Source organism: Bubalus kerabau, chromosome 1 (assembly GCF_029407905.1).
Source record: "Bubalus kerabau isolate K-KA32 ecotype Philippines breed swamp buffalo chromosome 1, PCC_UOA_SB_1v2, whole genome shotgun sequence".
Lineage (NCBI taxonomy): Eukaryota > Metazoa > Chordata > Mammalia > Artiodactyla > Bovidae > Bubalus > Bubalus kerabau.
The window spans coordinates 114,683,984-114,701,787 of NC_073624.1; the positions used below are offsets into that span (position 1 = coordinate 114,683,984).

The 17,804-nt window shown below is 34.8% G+C and overlaps 1 protein-coding gene across 4 annotated transcripts in view; it reads right to left on the reverse strand.

The window, feature by feature from the left end:
- Window positions 1–17,804, reverse strand: part of NAV3 (neuron navigator 3) — an 899,190-nt gene that overhangs the window by 81,798 nt on the left and 799,588 nt on the right. For all 4 annotated transcript variants that reach the window (XM_055587143.1, XM_055587148.1, XM_055587139.1 and 1 more), the window contains 5 exons: window positions 15,453–15,941; window positions 11,674–11,715; window positions 10,131–10,291; window positions 3,751–3,939; window positions 1,052–1,104 (listed from right to left, as the gene is read on the reverse strand). In XM_055587143.1, coding sequence (XP_055443118.1) covers window positions 1,052–1,104; window positions 3,751–3,939; window positions 10,131–10,291; window positions 11,674–11,715; window positions 15,453–15,941 — 934 coding nt within the window. The remainder of the gene's footprint in view (window positions 1–1,051; window positions 1,105–3,750; window positions 3,940–10,130; window positions 10,292–11,673; window positions 11,716–15,452; window positions 15,942–17,804) is intronic.

A 17,804-nucleotide genomic window follows, 5' to 3' on the forward strand; every position in this document is an offset into this window, starting at 1 on the left:
CCTCAAGCAGTGGTATTGGCCCAATAGGAGGAATACTACATCTTAATATATTTTTTTGTTTGTTTTTTTCCAATACATTTTAACATTTCTCACTTTTTTATCCATTTGCCCAAAACAGTAGATTTATATAAACACTAATGGCAATTTAATTATTCTTAGATCTATTGACAATTTTAGTCATTAAAAGGAGAAAGGATAAGAAAAATATTGCCTCTGCCAATGATAGTTTGATCTTGAGGAACTTTCTAAAGCAATAAGTATATAAGAGGGCCATAATATTTGAACTAATGAAAATGAGTGAAAAAATCAGTATTGCCCTTAATGCTTAATTACTTAGTGACAGCTGAGGCTTTTGAACTTTTCATGAACTTTTAATACAAATTAGGAGTTAGTCATAATGTTCAAGCCTCAATGAGATTCATCAACTAAAATATACTTAGGATGAAGGAAGTTTTTTGTAAAACATAACTCCCTGTAGACTAATTTTTAGAAAAGGATGAAATTATAGTAACTGGGCAGAAAACTTATACTTGTAAAAACAAAATATATTTCACACACTGGAAAAATAAGTTGATATACTGGCATTTATCTCTTAAGAAATTAAGTTTTTAAAATCACCCTCTTTAAGAAGATTTAGTTTAAAAATTCATTAAGCCTTTTAGGCTTTTACCCTTTAATACAATTTTCTCAAAAAATGAACTTAAAAAATAAAAAAAAGAAAATGAAGAAAATGCCATAGAACAATTACCAGTCAGAGAACCAAACAAAGAAAAGTGATCAGTATGATAAAGTTATGACTGAGAATAGTACATGGTTTTAAGGGTTTTGAGTCATAAACCATCAGATTTTATGAAGTTCAGTTTTTCATCCACTCATTGATTACAAATACAAGTGTGTTACAGAAGAATTGGTAGAGTACCTGCCTCCTTAGTGGATATGCAAGAGCTTAGAGTACACCTTTATGTCACTGTGGAACTTCTGTGTAAATAAATGTCAACCTATTTAACAAAGGTTGGCGAAGGCAAAACATTTTTTTACAGCCAACACTTACCGTGGAGTACAGAGAAGAAGTGCTGGAGACCAGTGATAATGAAGAGCCATGAACTGAAGAAAGCAAAAAAAGAACAAGAGGTAAATAATGGTATCTGTTCAGAACCACCAAGCCTTTACTGAAAAATGAAGAATAGGTGGTTAAGGAAATAAAAATAACATAAGAATGTGAGGACAGGTATACATGTGTTCCCACATGTATACCTGTGGCGGATTCATTTTGATATTTGACAAAACTAATACAATTATGTAAAGTTTAAAAATAAAATAAAATTAAAAAAAAAAAAGAATGTGAGGACAAGCCTGCTGTTAATTTTTAGAGATCCAAACATTGAGCCATGGAAAGGTCCCATACCTTTCCCCTAAAGTACTTCCTCCATCATGTACAGAGAAGAATTGACAAATGCAAGCCCTTCTAGTATGCCATGCACATACTGCAAACCAGAGTAAGCTCTCACATAATACTTAATCAGAAAATCAAGGACATCTTAAGTTACTATGAAAGTGTAAACTTATAAAAAAATTTATGTATTTTATTCTATTTCATTTTTTATACAACAAAGGTTGATTTTCAGTATTTTTCTCCATATATGTTCAGGGAAATAAGCTATTTCAACATTATCTGTGATGAGTGTATTATACTCATTTAAATGAAGTACGGTTTCTTCATAATTTTAGTAATAGAAAAGTGCTTATTTCAAGGAGGTGTCTCTTAGAAATTAAGAGTGGAAATTTTATACTGTCTTTTGGGGAGGTGTAGAAAAAAATCATCTTGATCAGTTAACAGAATGATTTATTACTTCTGCAAGTCCAAGGTATTAAGCTCAAAGGAGGATACAGTTGTGCTTAATTATACTTGTAGAAAAGTTCTTCCTCTTTTCATGGGATAATATATAGTTATTTCTGCTTATTCATCCATTAAAGAAACATTAGTTGAGTACACACAATGCGACAGGCGCTTGCTAGATGCTGGGACTATAACATTGAATGTCACAATTCTCAGAGCTCAAAAATAAACAGAAATATATGTAACTAAAAACAAAATCACAACGGGGCCATATAGATACTATCGAGAGCAATGTACTGGGTACTAAGCAAGCCCCAGGGGCGCTCACACCTGGTCTGGAGAGGTCTAGGAGAGCAGGTGGAATGATAATAAAGCGATGAATTTGAGAGCTATAAGGTCAGATTATTTATCCACATAAAAGAAGGCCAGAATTTCCAAGCATATAAACAGTGTTCTCTCTGCCAGGGAAACACCATAGAAAGCCATGAGCATGTTTAGTACATAATTTTTCCAGTATTTTTTTTTTTTATAAAAGGCCTATCTGTGAAGAGAGAGGTAGAACCGTTTTAGAAATGCAACGACTTTACATTTCAGATTTGTTATATTTTGTCTACATCTGCAACTATCAGGAGGCTCTCAGGGTAGAATTCCCTATCTGTCACAGTGAATTCAGTGGTTTGGTTAATATCCCAAAAGGCAGTGGCAACTGCAGCCAAATGATTTAGTGATCACCTGGTAAACAAACATACTGCAGCGATGACCTGAAGACCATCGATTTTCACAGCTGCCTCAATTTTAGTCAGAAGATGCTTTAAATACGAAGGTAGGAAGGGGAAAATAAAGGAACAGAATTGCTCTTTACTGTGTTTTCATCCTTAGAAACTACAGACGCAGAAATTGGACGTAACAAAGTTATGAAACTTTCTCAACTTTATACCACAAAGAGACAGATGACCAGTATGTTTCAAGATCGAGTCTTTTCTGTTATAGAAACTTACTAAGCTCAGGATAGTATAGCTGACTGCCTCTGATTTTATTCTAAGGAATTTGGACTTCGATGTTTACCTTTGTTTTATTCTTAACGAAAAGTGCTTTATAAAATGTGTGTCAAAACCAATACAATATTGTAAAGTAATTAACCTCCAATTAAAATAAATAAATGTATATAAAAAATAAAATATGTGTCACAATTTTACTTTGTGAGCATTTAAAAATAAATTCATTAAATCAAAGAGGAAAATCTTTCAAATATTATTATCAAATTTCACATTTGGGGTTATACAGTTTAGAAAATTATATACATTGGAAAATCAATTAAGCCTCTTGAGCTTTTCAAAAAGTATTTGTTATAAAGTGCTCATGTAGAATTTTACAACTATAAAGACATTTATTAGGTCAGGTGAGAATTTTAATGTAACAGATAAAGGAAATATAACTTATAAAGCAAAATGTAGGTGTATTAGGAATTCTTAAATGATATGATAATAAAAACTAACACCAGAGGGAGTTTCTGAGAATAAAAGTTGGCAGCATGTGGTTGTTTCATATGAGAATTTTTTCTGGTTTATGTATCTTTTGTGGTTTTTAACCAAACGTGTCAAATGAAACATTCACTTTGATATTTGGCAAATCAAAGCAAATAGTCTCTAAAATTGCCCAGGTTTGTGTAGGAGGACACGAGATTTATTCTGAACTGTTCTATAGCCAAGTATTAATCTAAACTAGGTCTGTCATATTTCCAAATGCATAAAGAAACAGAAGGTATTACAGACTAAAATGTCTTCAAGTTTCAGGGCTCCCGAAATGGAACTAGCCTACTTGATTTACTCTTGAAGGCATCCTTTTGACATGAGTGATATGATAGCTTTCAGGTCTGAGTTAACCAGCTTCATCCTTATTTCCCCCACGCCTACCTTCTTCCATGCTGTCCCTGAATGAGCCTGAATGACTGATGGCCCGTGGCCTCTCCTCCAGAGACGTGGCGCTCCCACAAAGCTGGGAGTCGTCATAGAGATCGAAGGACGAGTCTTGGGCTGGGATGCTGTTTGAGCGCATCATGCTGGGCCCAGGAAGGTTAAACTGAGAAAGATTGGTTGGGCTCACTGGAAAACAAAGTGCACACAGCCCATTATTCCGGGGCTTGGAAGTTCACCTCTGAAATTTTCAATAGCAGTTACAGTGGAGTCCCTCTTTTCTCTAGCACTTTCATGGGAAGCAGCATGTCAATTTCTAAAGCAATATTAAACAAAACCATCAAGTTACCTCTACTGTTTTTTCCTAGAAATGATATGGTATTTTCTGCTGCCCATTATGAAGAAAAAATTGTCTTCCTAGAGTCAGAACATTTATTTTTCGAGAAAAAGAAATCTAAATTTTCTAGGAAAACGTGTATGAAGCTTCCAACCAAAGACTTTCAGTCAGTTTGAGTTCTAAATTTTTGTCAGTTCATAATCAGAACATCACTATTGTCAGAGTTAGGTTATAATAAAGAAAAATAAAAATGAAATATAATGTAAGGTACATGGTTATGCACAGCTCATTGTGACATTAATCACTTAAAACTACTTTCCATTGTATCTAAGATGAGAATGTCACAGTGAGACTGTCAAAAGTAACACACTTGTATTTCTCAAGCAATACCTTAAGTCTGTAATTTGAAACATGAATTTATTTACCCAGTGCCTACTACCAAATAGGCCTAATAACATTCAAGTTTTTAGGCCAACTAATTGTCATTAATTTAAAGAAATATGTGGTTGACTGAATTGGAAAACAATATTGCTTTAAATTTGGAATAAAAGCAAAACAGAAAAATTAAGATATATATTTATCAAAAATGCTCATAATTAAGAAATACAAGTTGTTATAGACATATGAGGAAGCAGACAGGAGACATTTAAGATATGAAAAGAATGGCTGAGTACTTTCAAAATCTTGGAGAATTTATGTCTTTGGCTTAGAACTGGTCTGATAAATTTTCAAAACTTGCTATTTCTTTTCTTTGACATAGGCACTACATTTCTTAATGTAATTGCTGAATCTCAGAACAATGTAAAATATGGGGCATATATACTATGAGATAACTTTAGAAGACTGTCTCTTATTTGCCAGGTACTATGCTGGAAATTTTACAGGTATTAAGGAATCTGATAGAGCTAGTTGTGAACTGAAGTAAAATAAGACCAAGAAAAGTAACTTAAGACTTAGAATTATATCTGTGTGTGCATATGTGACATATAATAATGAAAGAAAGAAACGTTGGATTTACAAAGTCCCCAGTCCACTGGAAGAAGGGAAGAAAGGGTGGAAAGTAGAGGTGGGGGAGAAAGAAAGGAGAGTGAGAGAGTAACAGTTAAAGAAAGATCTTTTAGGTACATTCCTTCAGTCAGCAGTGACAAGTCAGTGATTGCTAAAGACAACCAACAGATACCCCAAAGGACATTCTAGACTCGAATGCGTGTGTTTAAGGTGTCTGGACTGGAGTAAATCTTACTATCTTAGGTTCACAGTATGAATTGACTTTTTGCTAAATGAATGAGGTACTGAATACATTTGCAAGTGCATCATTTTAATACATATATATATATAGAGAGAGAGGTTAGAAACACACTTCATTCACTGACTTTGTGCAAATTCTTACAAAATGGCTGCAGATATATCCAGGTAAAGTCTCCTTATATAATTTCAAAACAACATTTAGCTCATTCAAAATGAAATAGTAATGAGGACTAGGACACATTTTAAAAGGAATGGTTTGGAGTGAGAAGGATGGGACGAATTGAGACAGTAGCACTGACATATATACACTGCTGCTGCTGCTGCTGCGAAGTCGCTTCCATCGTGTCCGACTCTGCGCGACCCCATAGACGGCAGCCCACCAGGCTCCCCCGTCCCTGGGAGTCTCCAGGCAAGAACACTGGAGTGGGTTGCCATTTCCTTCTCCCATGCATGAAAGTGAAAAGCTTAAGTGAAGTCGCTCAGTCGTGCCCGACTCTTAGTGACCCCATGGACTGCAGCCCACCAGGCTCCTCCGTCCATGGGATTTTCCAGGCAAGAGGACTGGAGTAGGGTGTCATTGCCTTCTCCGCATAGATACACTATCATGTGTAAAATAGCTAGCTAGGGGAAAGTTGTTGTAGAGGAGAAGGCTCAGCTCAGTGCTCTATGGTGACCTAGAGGGGTGGGATGGGGGTGACTAGGAGGAAGGCTCAAGAGGGAGGGGATGCATGTACACATGTAATCGACTTACTTTGTTGTACAGCAGAAACACAGCGTTATAAAGCAATTATACTCTGATGTTAAAAAATGACATAGGGATAGTAGCTAGCTTTGGAGGAAGGTATGGATTGTGGCTGGGTTGCTAGATGGGTGGAAGGGAATTTCTGAGGTGTTGAGAATGTCCCGTCTTGACCAGAATGAGAGCTGCATGCATGTTCACTTGGAAATATTCATTAAACTGTGCTTTATATTTTAAAAATAAAAGGAATATGGGTATTTAGAAGCATTTCTGATAGGTTCTCCATTGAAAACATATTCATTCTATTTAAGAATGTTCAGTTAAGTTAAATCTATAGCAGGTTTGCTTTTTTGTTACCATGGTTAAATAGAAAGATCAATATAGCAAGATCTCTGGCTTCAAGAGTAACCTCTAGAGGAGGTGACTAAGAGGTAGACAAATTAATAACATAAAAGAGACAGAGAAAAGTTATGTAATAGGAGACAAAAGTATGATGGACAGAGAATTTCTGTAATGGGACACAAATTAGTACAGGGCATCTAGTGGTAGCTTTGCTTTCTACTTGCTTTAAGCAAATATTTCCATATCTACACTTCAGTTTCTTCATAAATTAAAAAAAAAATGACAGAATAAGTGGACTCTAAGATCCATTTAAAGCCAGGGAACATGTAAACATTTCTAATAAGCAAGATATAGGTGTGACAAGATATTATGGAAAAAGAGGGCTACTGGCTTTGCCTTAAATTATATATCATACTAACATCACTGTTTTTATTAAATTATATGTCGATTATATTATATGTGATGATCTGAGAACAGGAACTGACAGAAAGATGGAGTGGGTTTTTAAATACAGCAAGTGACTCCAGACTTTGCTGCCGTAGACATGTTAGCTAATGAGTTTATGATATTTTTCTAATAAAAGCTGTCATATGCAACCTACTTTTATTTTTTAAAATCTGGGAATATAACTATGAACTAGGTGGAGATTCAGAAAATGTTTATTTGATCATTTAAAGAACTTTAAAAGTGGACTCTATCTAGATATAGGTAGTTTGTGATTGGTGGGTTAGAGAAGCTAGAGCTGTCCGAGGAACTTGCATAACAGATTCACAATTGAATCAGATGTAGGTTTCTTCCAACTGTGAGATTCTACTCTTCCTTGAGTATAGAAGAAAAGGCTTAATCCTGAAAGGCTTAAGGGTGAATATGGAGAGGGAGTAGAAGGGCATTCAAGGTGTAGGGAGCTTTGGGAGTAAATGCAAAGAAACTTCCCATACAAAGGTATTTAAACATCACTCTATGCAAAAGTGAAAGTGAAAGTCACTCAATCCTGTCTGACTCTTTGCGACCCCATGGACAGTAGCCTGCCAGGCTCCTTTGTCCATGGAATTCTCCAGGCCAGAATACTGGTGTGGGTAGCCATTCCTTTCTCCAGGGATTGAAGCCAGGTCTCTCGCATTGCAGATGGATTCTTTACTGTCTGATCCCATCAAATATGTAGACTTTGAAAGTGACATGTTGATAGCAATGCTTCTACAGGGTAACCCTTGAGGCAAGGTGAAAAAGAATCTGAGCGACAGTCATCACCCACGGGACTATGACAATGTCTCACTAGGTTATGGGATGCCTCACAAGGACTGTGACCAATAGTAAATAAAATTGCATCTGATAATAATCTGTTTATGTAAGTTATATTCTGTAATGCTTTCCTGGAGAGGAATGATTTCTATTATAGCTATCATGCCAGAAACCATATACAAACCAGAGCTGACTTTGGCAGTAGCTTACAGTAGTCTACTAATAATGACATAATCATAGTGACCTTAAATTTCTGTTTATTTTTTATATGTGATTTTTACAGTAATATTTCCAAAAATTTTATATACAATATTAATATTTTTAGTGGGTAAGAATAAAAAGCATGGTTACTGCAACTCTTAAGTGTTTGTAATAATCACTTATCTTAGTGATTATTCAAAAAAATGATCAAATTGAAAACAAGTGATTACTAAAGTAAAATGTAGAACAATGCTACCCATATTCAAGTTACAGGGTTACATTTGATATATTTTTAAAATTTAATAACAAAGTAATTTTTACTTATGATTGCATTTTAATAGTATCCGCTCTCTTGCCTAATAAATGTAAGTTCCAGTGGTCTGGAAACACAACCAAAAGTCTTCAAAAGCAATTTTCATGGTTTTGAAACTAGTTATTTTGTCTTCTCTTGTAAAATAATACAGCATATCTGATATGAACCCACATACCCACTTATAAAATACAGGGAGGCACATACAAGTGTGTGGATATGTATGGGAAGAACTTCCTTCATGAGTCTCAGTGCGTGAACACTTTGAGAGGTATGAAAGTAGAGATAGTAAGATCTATTTGAAACCTACTGCAATTCTCTGCTAGTGTAAGACATCTCTTTCTAATAAAAACGATGATGTAGCAGAGTCTACCAAGTCTGATACTCTATCTCTCGTCTCTTTGCACATGTTCGTCATTCCTTACAATATAACCTAAGTATTATGAATCTATTTAATAGGTGAGAAAATTGAAGTTAAATGATTGCTAATATCAGACACAGTAAGTAGCGAGTTTTTTCCTTCTGAACAAAAAATGGGATCGATTGAATCAGAATAATAACAATGGAAAAATAATGGAGTAAGGATTCACATATTCAGATTAATGTCAATTAATGAAAAGATTGACAGGAGGGAGCCGTGAGATACCCAGCAAATTCAGCAAACTAGGTGACATGGGTTTGATTTCAATATTGTGCAATATCAGATTTTTTTTCATACATCTATGACTCTACAAAAACATTTTCATTTCATTTTTTGAAATCAAAGTTTTAAGCTTCCTGTTGCGTTTTATAAGTACAACTCAAAGTAAAAGTTTTACCATCCTTCGCCATTATGGGACAAAGAAATCTCATCACTGTGTAGGTTCATCAGTAAAAACTTGGTGTTGGATATACATTCAGTAGTACGTATAGAACGATAATCTAAATAACTCTTTTTCATTGTCATAATCTCTGTTCTCTATAGCAGAACAGTTATAATAGAAGAGAAACAGCCTTGACTATCCCAGCAGGGGGGAAATTTGAAAAGTCCAAATTATTAAAGAATTTGGACATTCTCCAAATGTCTATTCTCCAGAATATTGGAGATTCTTCAATAATGGACATTCTCCAGAATGTACTATTCATTCTGTTGGTCTATCATTACACAAAAAACCTCAAGTGAAAAAAATAATGCGACTATTTTATACATGACTTTATAGAAGAGACATCTATTTTTAAAAGCAATGGATCTGTTCAATGATAACTGGCATATTTAGGCTTTCATTATTTTGTCACTTTCCCTTGTGTTTTCTGTGATGTTTGTGCAAATGATTTTATATTTTGTAAAAGTTATGCTAAACACAAAGTAATCCAGTGGTTCAAATAATCATTTCTTTTCATTGCCTTCATCCAAAAATGTTCACAGGGTATTATCTTAATAGGAATTCTCATATGCATTTTAAGGAGAGTTTTAACTTTAAAATGAAGATGTGACTATGGAGTCATGGAATGATATTTTTTCTTCTTCTTAATTATTTCTATTTTCTTTTTTTCTACAAAATGATAATTAATTTTCTTATAAGGATTAAAAAATTTAAACAGAAAAGAAGGAGGGGTTTTACTGGTTTCTAAGAGGACTCTGAGAAAACTCCTAGGCTTAAGGTCAGGTGTTCTGGCATCAGTTACTATCTCTGCCCCTTAAGATTGGTGATTTTTTTTTTTTAAGTCAAAAAAAATCTCTTTTTGCCTCTGGATCTTAGGATATAAAATAACAACAGTATTAACTATGTCAACTGATTGTCATGAGAAATAAACTGCATAATGCTTGGGAATTATTTTTGGGGTTGTAAATGTACAAATAAAAGGCAATGTTAAGGTGTCTATCTCCTCTTTTAATGAGCAATCCTTCTGAATGTATCCCAGGGTTCCTGGGAGAGTAGATGGTAAAAGGAACAAGATGAAATGGATGGTTTAGAAGATTTTACCCAAGTTGGAAAAGTGATATTTTCCTGTTGCAGAAGATGACATGGCAGAAGGGGACACCAGGGGTGACTGGTTGCCAGTATCCTGCAGCCCTCCAGTAGAATGGGAGCGTAACCACTCTTTGCCTTCCTCTTGGTTGGCCTGCCGAGACGATGGGGTGTATCTGCAAAACAGCACAGCTAAGACACTTCAGCACATCTGCAAGGGCAAGGCAATATCAGGACGAGAAAACAATTGAGAGGAGCTTACTATTCAGACTGAACAACATTCTCAAACAGATTGAATTTAATTATAATTGCTTAGTTCTTCCAGATGATTTGACACCATCTGTTTGAATCTCACAGGAAAAAAAAATAAAGGATTTTGAAAAGAAAATTATGTTCCTGTGAGATATGTGGTTGAAAATCATAAGCAACGAGCAGACAGCCAGGTTAATTGAGAAGGGCACAAAAGCATGGTGTTTAGAAGGGCGTGAAGAGGGTGAAAACAGAAAGTAAATATGGTAGACAAAGAAGCCAAAGGAATTGGAAGGATGGTCACAATAAGACACAGGAAACAGAACACAAAAGACAGATCTTTTTTAAAGGAAAGGGAAAACATTTATTTGGTTAAAAATGCCACTTGACACCATGTCTGGATTTTTTTTTTTTTAATGGAAAGAGAAATAAGCTTCCTTTATTGGAAAATATTTTTCTGGAACAAAATCTTAAAATGGAATATTTACAAACTGTTTGCTCTTGCTAAGAAACTGGAGAGAAGGAGGATAATAGATAAAGATCTAATAGGCCAGTATTCACTTTCGCCAGAGTAAGTAAATTCTTAGTTCCAAATAGCAGTGAACTTATCATGTTCGTATAGTGTCATATCTCTAGTAATAGTTCATTCCATATCTTCTCATTAGATAGAAGTGTACAGTAAAAGATAGCCATACATTAAATTTTCATTTTATATTTTTTATGAACTTAATAATTATTTTGATATTATTATGAAATACTAGCCTAATTTATGTCTGTACTGATTTGATAGATATCAGCACTTCTGAAAAACAGGAAAAAAAGCTCTTCTGAGTTTTTACCAGAAGGATTTCTTAAAAATTATCCCTTAATTACACTATTTGTCCTCTGATGATGAAAATAACTTTTCTTTGATTCAAATTAGAGCATCCTTCAACCTTTCAACATTCATTTGGCCACATGTGCAGACTATAGGGGTCGAGGCTTTTGTAGGCATATGCCTCCAAGATACAAACATTAGGGAAACTGATTTTATTCTTCAGAAGTGAGCTCTGAATTCTACTAAAATTGCTGCCCCCCAAATAATGTCTTTTACATCACATTTAATTTACTGAGTTTCGGCCTCTACCAAAACTTCTACCTGAGGGCCATCTCACCAACTCCTCAGGCCAGAGAAAACCTCAGGATTAAGAGTGAGTTGACCCTTGATGTCAGGTGCTTCTTTGCAAAGAAAGAAAGAGGCAGAGAGACAGCACACAACGTTTACGTAACAACAGAGAAAGGCAGCGATTGTGCTGAGAGAAATATATACCTTAGTCCCTTTTTGGGTAGTGTATTTCTGTCAAGCTGCATGCTGTTAAAACAAAGAAAAACCCCCTAAGGACATAATGTAAACAAACCCTCCAAACTATACATCCAACATCAATGACTCTGTTTGAAATCTGTTACACAAAATAATGTTTTCTTTTTTGTAAAAACATATTTAATGCTTAACTCATTGGAAAAGGCCAACCAAAGATTTCACTGTTGTAACTCATTCAATGATAACTTAGTGACGGGTCTATTTGAAGATAGATTAAGTTATATATTAACATACTTCTCTTCTAGATTCTATTTACCTAGTGTTAACATGGTAGGTTTTCCTTCCCCATGCAAATGACTAGATTTCTGCTATGATTTCACATGGAAGAGAATCATAGAGGAGGAATGAGAAAGATCTCTGCCTAAGTTAAAGTGGCATGTTCCGACAGACAGAGATATAATAAATCCCCTTTCACTACTTATTTTTTGTATTTAAATGATCTTCAGTAAAAATAAAGGCAGATATATTCCTATTCACAGAAAAAGAAGAGAAATATATAACTGCTTGAAATGTAACCCTTCTAGCATCATTTATTTAAATATTTTAATAAAATTAAACTATGCTATCTTTTCAAATTATAAATCGGAGGTTTAAAAGGCTATGAGTTTTCAATGTCTATTTTAAAGAATTCTCAATTGGTTCTAAAAAGGGAAGAAAGAATGTGTCTGGAGAAAATGAGAAGTGGCCTCCCTAAAAACAGAGGAAGAGGGTGTCAAGAATTAAGTGGGACGAGTCTAGGAATTTCTGTTATAATCTCCGGCATATGGATAACCAAATAATAAAATTAATTTGGATTTTCAGGATGATATCTGTTTCATTAAACTTCAAACGTCAAAATTGAATACACAGGATATGCACATGAGGATGATATAACATGAATGCCAACACAATGACTTGAAATTTAATCACTAAAAATCAAAGCTAAAATGTTTTCTTCTATGGGTACTCCATTAATTAGCACTGCAATAGAAAGAATCCAAAGGCATTATCTTCTTTTACTTTATGTACTGGGAATGTCCAAATAGGGTAATCGCACAATTATGTAGAGGCCAATTCTAGTGTGTATCTTGACTCTAGATGTATTCTTAGTACATCTGTATTTTTAGTACAACAGAAAGGAATCATACTGAACAACTACACGAGTACTCTAAATATACACTACAACATGCTGAGGCACTGATAGCGTCGTAATTTATTTTAAAGATTATCTCTTTCATATGTATGAATTTATTAAATTTTAACATCACAGAGAACAGTGAAAATAGGCATTGTTTTGCCCATGTTATTAACTGTGTAAATATTATGTGTTTGTATCGTACAGAGAATTTAATGAAAGGAAAATCAGAAAATAAGTTTACCAATAAAAGTTAAAATTTTAAGTAGAAATATCTGTTTGAACCTGGATATTAATGATTTTATAAAATAGACACTTATCACAAATGCTGAAAGGCTAAAAACTCTTATGTCTGCAGGAGCCAAGAGGGCAATGGGAATAAATGAAGTAGAAATGTTAGCAGTCTGAAGAGGACAGGCAGAGTTTGTCTGAAGCCAGTAAATGTGGTACAGGATTTTAAAGTCAGGGTAGCTGGATCTGACAGTAAAAAACAAGCCAGATGTTTTTAAAGTTGGCTACAACTTTAAATTTTTTAAGGTTTGCTTTGGTCACAAAAAACAAAATGTACAAAACAAATGTGAACTAATTATAGCCAAAGGCTGCTCTGATCTAGAACAGTTAGAAGAGAAAACTGTTATATTTTAAATAATTTGTTTATGATACTTTAATGAGAAATTTAGACCAAAATTAAAATCTATATGAAAAGCTATTTATTTAATAGTATTAGAATAATAAATATCAATAAAGTCTTCTGAAATTGTAGATCAACAGAAAAGTCATTAACTTACATACATCTCTATTATATCTTTCTAATTACTTTGTCTAAAATATTTAGACTTTGGCACGTTTATTTGGCTTCCTTAGTGTTCCCAACATTATGTGGACTATGTAATTAAGCCAGGATCTCTGATAGGATCTAATTTTCTCTTCAAGGGATCATATAGTTCTTGGGTGTACTTTAAAGGATTAGAATGGATTGCTGGTTGCTTGCAATTTTGTTCACAAGAAAAAAAAGTACAACTTCTTATATCAAAAATTATTTCAATCAAGTAATTTATTGGAAGAAACTAGTTAATGTTTATATTGTATACCATAACTATGAAGATAATTTGCTTTTTCACAGTTTAATAGTCATGAATAAATCTTACTAAGAATAAAAGGTAAAAATTTCATCTCTTCAAAATTAGTTTTAAAATTTAGTTTAGAAAAATTATTTATCTATTTATACCAGAACACATCCATCCGCAAAACTGGTCTATTTGAAGACTGAAAACCAAGTTTAAAAAGAAGATTTGTTTAAAGGGAATAATTAACTGTATATTTGTCAGTGTATTTCCATAGTTAAATATATATATATATATATATATATATACACACTGACTTCTGCTAGAATACAGATCAAAGTAAAATATTAACACATTTATATTGCAGCTATAAAACTCAGCAATATTACCAACTAGATTTGTTTTAGAGTTACTTGGTTACAAATAATTACTCGACCACTTCCTGTGTTTTAATGTATGAATGCCAAAGAAATGAGTTGATGGCTAAATGGTCAACGTGTGGTCATACTCATGATGAAAATACTCAGTGTCTTGGAAGGTGAGTGCTGCTAACAAGTGGCCTACTTGCAGTGAGCCATGTTTGAGGTGGTATGTCATTATCAACGATAGACTGAATAAAAGTTTGTGAAAGTTATCAGGCATTTTCAGTGACCTGTGGCACTTTCACAAATAACACAATTCAGATATACAGCCAAGGGCATTTCTGAAAACTTTAGGTGTGCCAAGAAACAAACAGCAGTAAGTTCATCAGGGAAAACCAGGCAGGTTTAAGATACATTCCTGGGGAAAAGAGTCAGTACCAAAATATCTGAGAAAGGATTTTTTTAGGGAGGAGAATCCAGAGTCTTCTTGGCGAACAGAGATGCTTTCTCTTAAGTATATTAGGTAAGGAATGCCTTCGTATGGTCATTTTAAGTTTAAAGGAAAACTAATTAATTAAGTCAATGAGAAATATCTTGTAATGTAGTTTAAAAAGGGCCTAATAAAAATGTCACTAGAGTGTAATTTTGTCTAAGAATTCATATCTGACAACTGATCTTTTTTTTTTTCCAATTCAACTAGGGTTCCTAGCTATCCATTTGCTATTTTCCCAAAGAAATGCTAATAAAGCCACCTGAACATTTCACTCTGGGCATAATTGTAGAATCCATTTAGATTTGATCTTTCAATATGCTTAAATCATCCTAAGAAGCTATGTTGTCCTGGAGCTCAAGCTAAATCATTGCTGTGTCCTTGAGAAAACATCATTCAATACATAAAAACACGCTTTTAATTTTATTTAAATTGGCTAGTGGGTGCATATGTATGCATCATACCAAGAAACTAACTAGTCAATTTTTTATGGATCCTTAATGGTTTTCACCTTCTGCAAATGTGGTAGTAACACCAAATAAAAGGCCCAGTATCAACAATCCGACATCCCTTTGCAAAGTGGCACTCTCACTGAAATTTAAAAAAAAAACAAAACAAAACTGAATGCAGGGTAGGGGTAGGTACAGTGTGGGAAGGAGGGAGGTGAAGACTTCAGCAAGGCCTCCAGGAGAGCTCACCTTTCTGAGAGAGTAGATCTCACACTACCAGTTCTCATGAGCAGGCTCTGCACCTCGTGAGTGCCTGTGGTCAGTCCAGACAGGGAGCCATGGTGGCTGAGGGGGAGGTCAATGGACTCAGAGCTCGTATGGAGGCTAGTCATGGACTGGTAACTCGGAGTGTCCTTGCTGCCAGCAGAGGAACTGCTCAGATTGGCAGCCCACACGAGACCACCTGATGTGAAAGAGTGAACCGATGCTGGGCTGGACGCCAACGAGTGGCTTAAACTTATAACGTCTGCAGTGAGGTCTGAGGGTTTATTGAAGAGAGGGCTGCTGCTGCCACTGAGCCCACCAGCACTGCCCAGGCTGCCCGTACCAGACGACGGCGACTCCAGACTGCCTTGCCGCGCTAGTGTGGTACTGGGACTGGGCATTACAGAGGAGGATTTCACACCCTCAGTATTAGGCGCGGAGGCAGGTTTGCCACCTGCCTTGGCACCAAACAACCTAAAAGAAAAACAAATAACAACTTCAGTTGTTCCGAGAAACTGACATCCACATTTAATACTTAGGGTTATAGTACATAGAGCCAAGCGTGCTCTGGTGGATGGGCCACCAAGCACTTCCTGTCTCTATGTTAATGAACTTGATAAGCTTGAACTTCCTAATCTCTCTCTCATATTGCCATAGGGGTAAACTGGTACTGAGCTGCCATCCCGCTGATGGGGGCACGTGGGCCACACAGAAGGAAGGATAAGCCAAACATCAAAGTCCCTGGTTTCCGCAGTTAAGTGATCATGAGAGTTTTTTGCAAAATTAAGTAGTTTGCATATACTTGCTGCCTATTTATAGAACCATTATAATGAAACAACTTCTACGCATTTGGTATATAATATGAAATTATTTTTCTTTTCTTTTTTTTTCCTTCATGTTGTCGGCTTATTCAAAATCTAAAAGGAATGCTTAAGGCAAAGTTTAGGAGGCTGTGTTGTAGGGGGCCTAAGTGACTGTCAGAGAGGAGTTGGTTAGAAACAACATTGGATACTGTCGGCAACATGTCAGTATGTCTGCAGTTTCCCCAAGAAAGGCCAAAGGGTCAGATGTCAGTTGCCAGTGCTATTCCAATACATATATATAATACTGATTTGAAACGTGGTTGGTGCTAAATTAGATGTTGGAGTTTCTTCAGAAAACATTTTAGTTTTGTAAATGAAGCAGATGACATAATTGAATTTATGTAAATATGGAAATAAAGTGTGATATGAAAAATGACATAATGATCACTAATTAAGTTGTAATGAAATCATTATTTCCTATAGTGAAATATGATGAATAAGAGAAATTGTTTCATAGGTAATGGGCCACTGGAGGGCACTATTGGCTTTTACTTAAGCAACGGAAATATTTACTCTCACTACAAGTGATTACTCCTTCCAATTCAACATTTCAAAACACCACTTCTTCAGGATTAATAAACAATCATGTATCTGAGATTACTGAAATGTAAAAGTAAATGTTTCAAGACACTCTGTTTCCCAGATATCAAGGCTCTTGGTTTAGTCAGTCTAATAAAAGCAAACATTAACAATACTAAACATAATCATGTAATGGATTATAAATGGACTATAAATCATATTCTATCATTTCATAGATGAGGAAACAGACCCAGAATAATTTAACTGTATGACTTAAATCTTTACCTGTATGTATTTTCCTGCCACTTAAAACACATCAGTATTTAAAAACACTGATATTGGAAAGGAGAACTCCATTTACTGAATATCAAAGACAACCCCCATGCAGAAACCAAGTCCTATAGGTTATTCAAGTCATATCAACGAAAGCTGATGGTGAGTTAGAAAACCTAGCACATTTCTTAGTTATAATCCTATACCAAGTATCGAAAGGTTTTCAAATTCTGTCAATCATATCATACCTTGACTTTCATTAAGATTTCAGGATATGGTGCTACATAAATTGGTCCACTGTGATCCAGTACTGTATAAGGAACACAGCTTCATCTATGTTCATGATTAGCAACAGCTCATTAAGAGCCAACAAGATAATAAACACTAGAAATGGATACCAATAGTCATAAAGATCTATTTTATTTTGTTATTAACTGTGTAAAGATGAACATCTATTACAAGCTACTATTTCATCACTCCCCCTAGGTACTACCATCTGCTTTTACTCATAAATGCTGTTTGTTTTGCTGTCACAATAGTGAACCTGCAAAGTTGGAGCATTTCTCAAAATGAGCAATATTTTTCCACTAGCTATTTATAGCATCGGCTTCTGAAAACTCATTGTACTCAGAAACTGACTAAGTGTAAGTTATATATATCATACACTGAGGCTATATACATA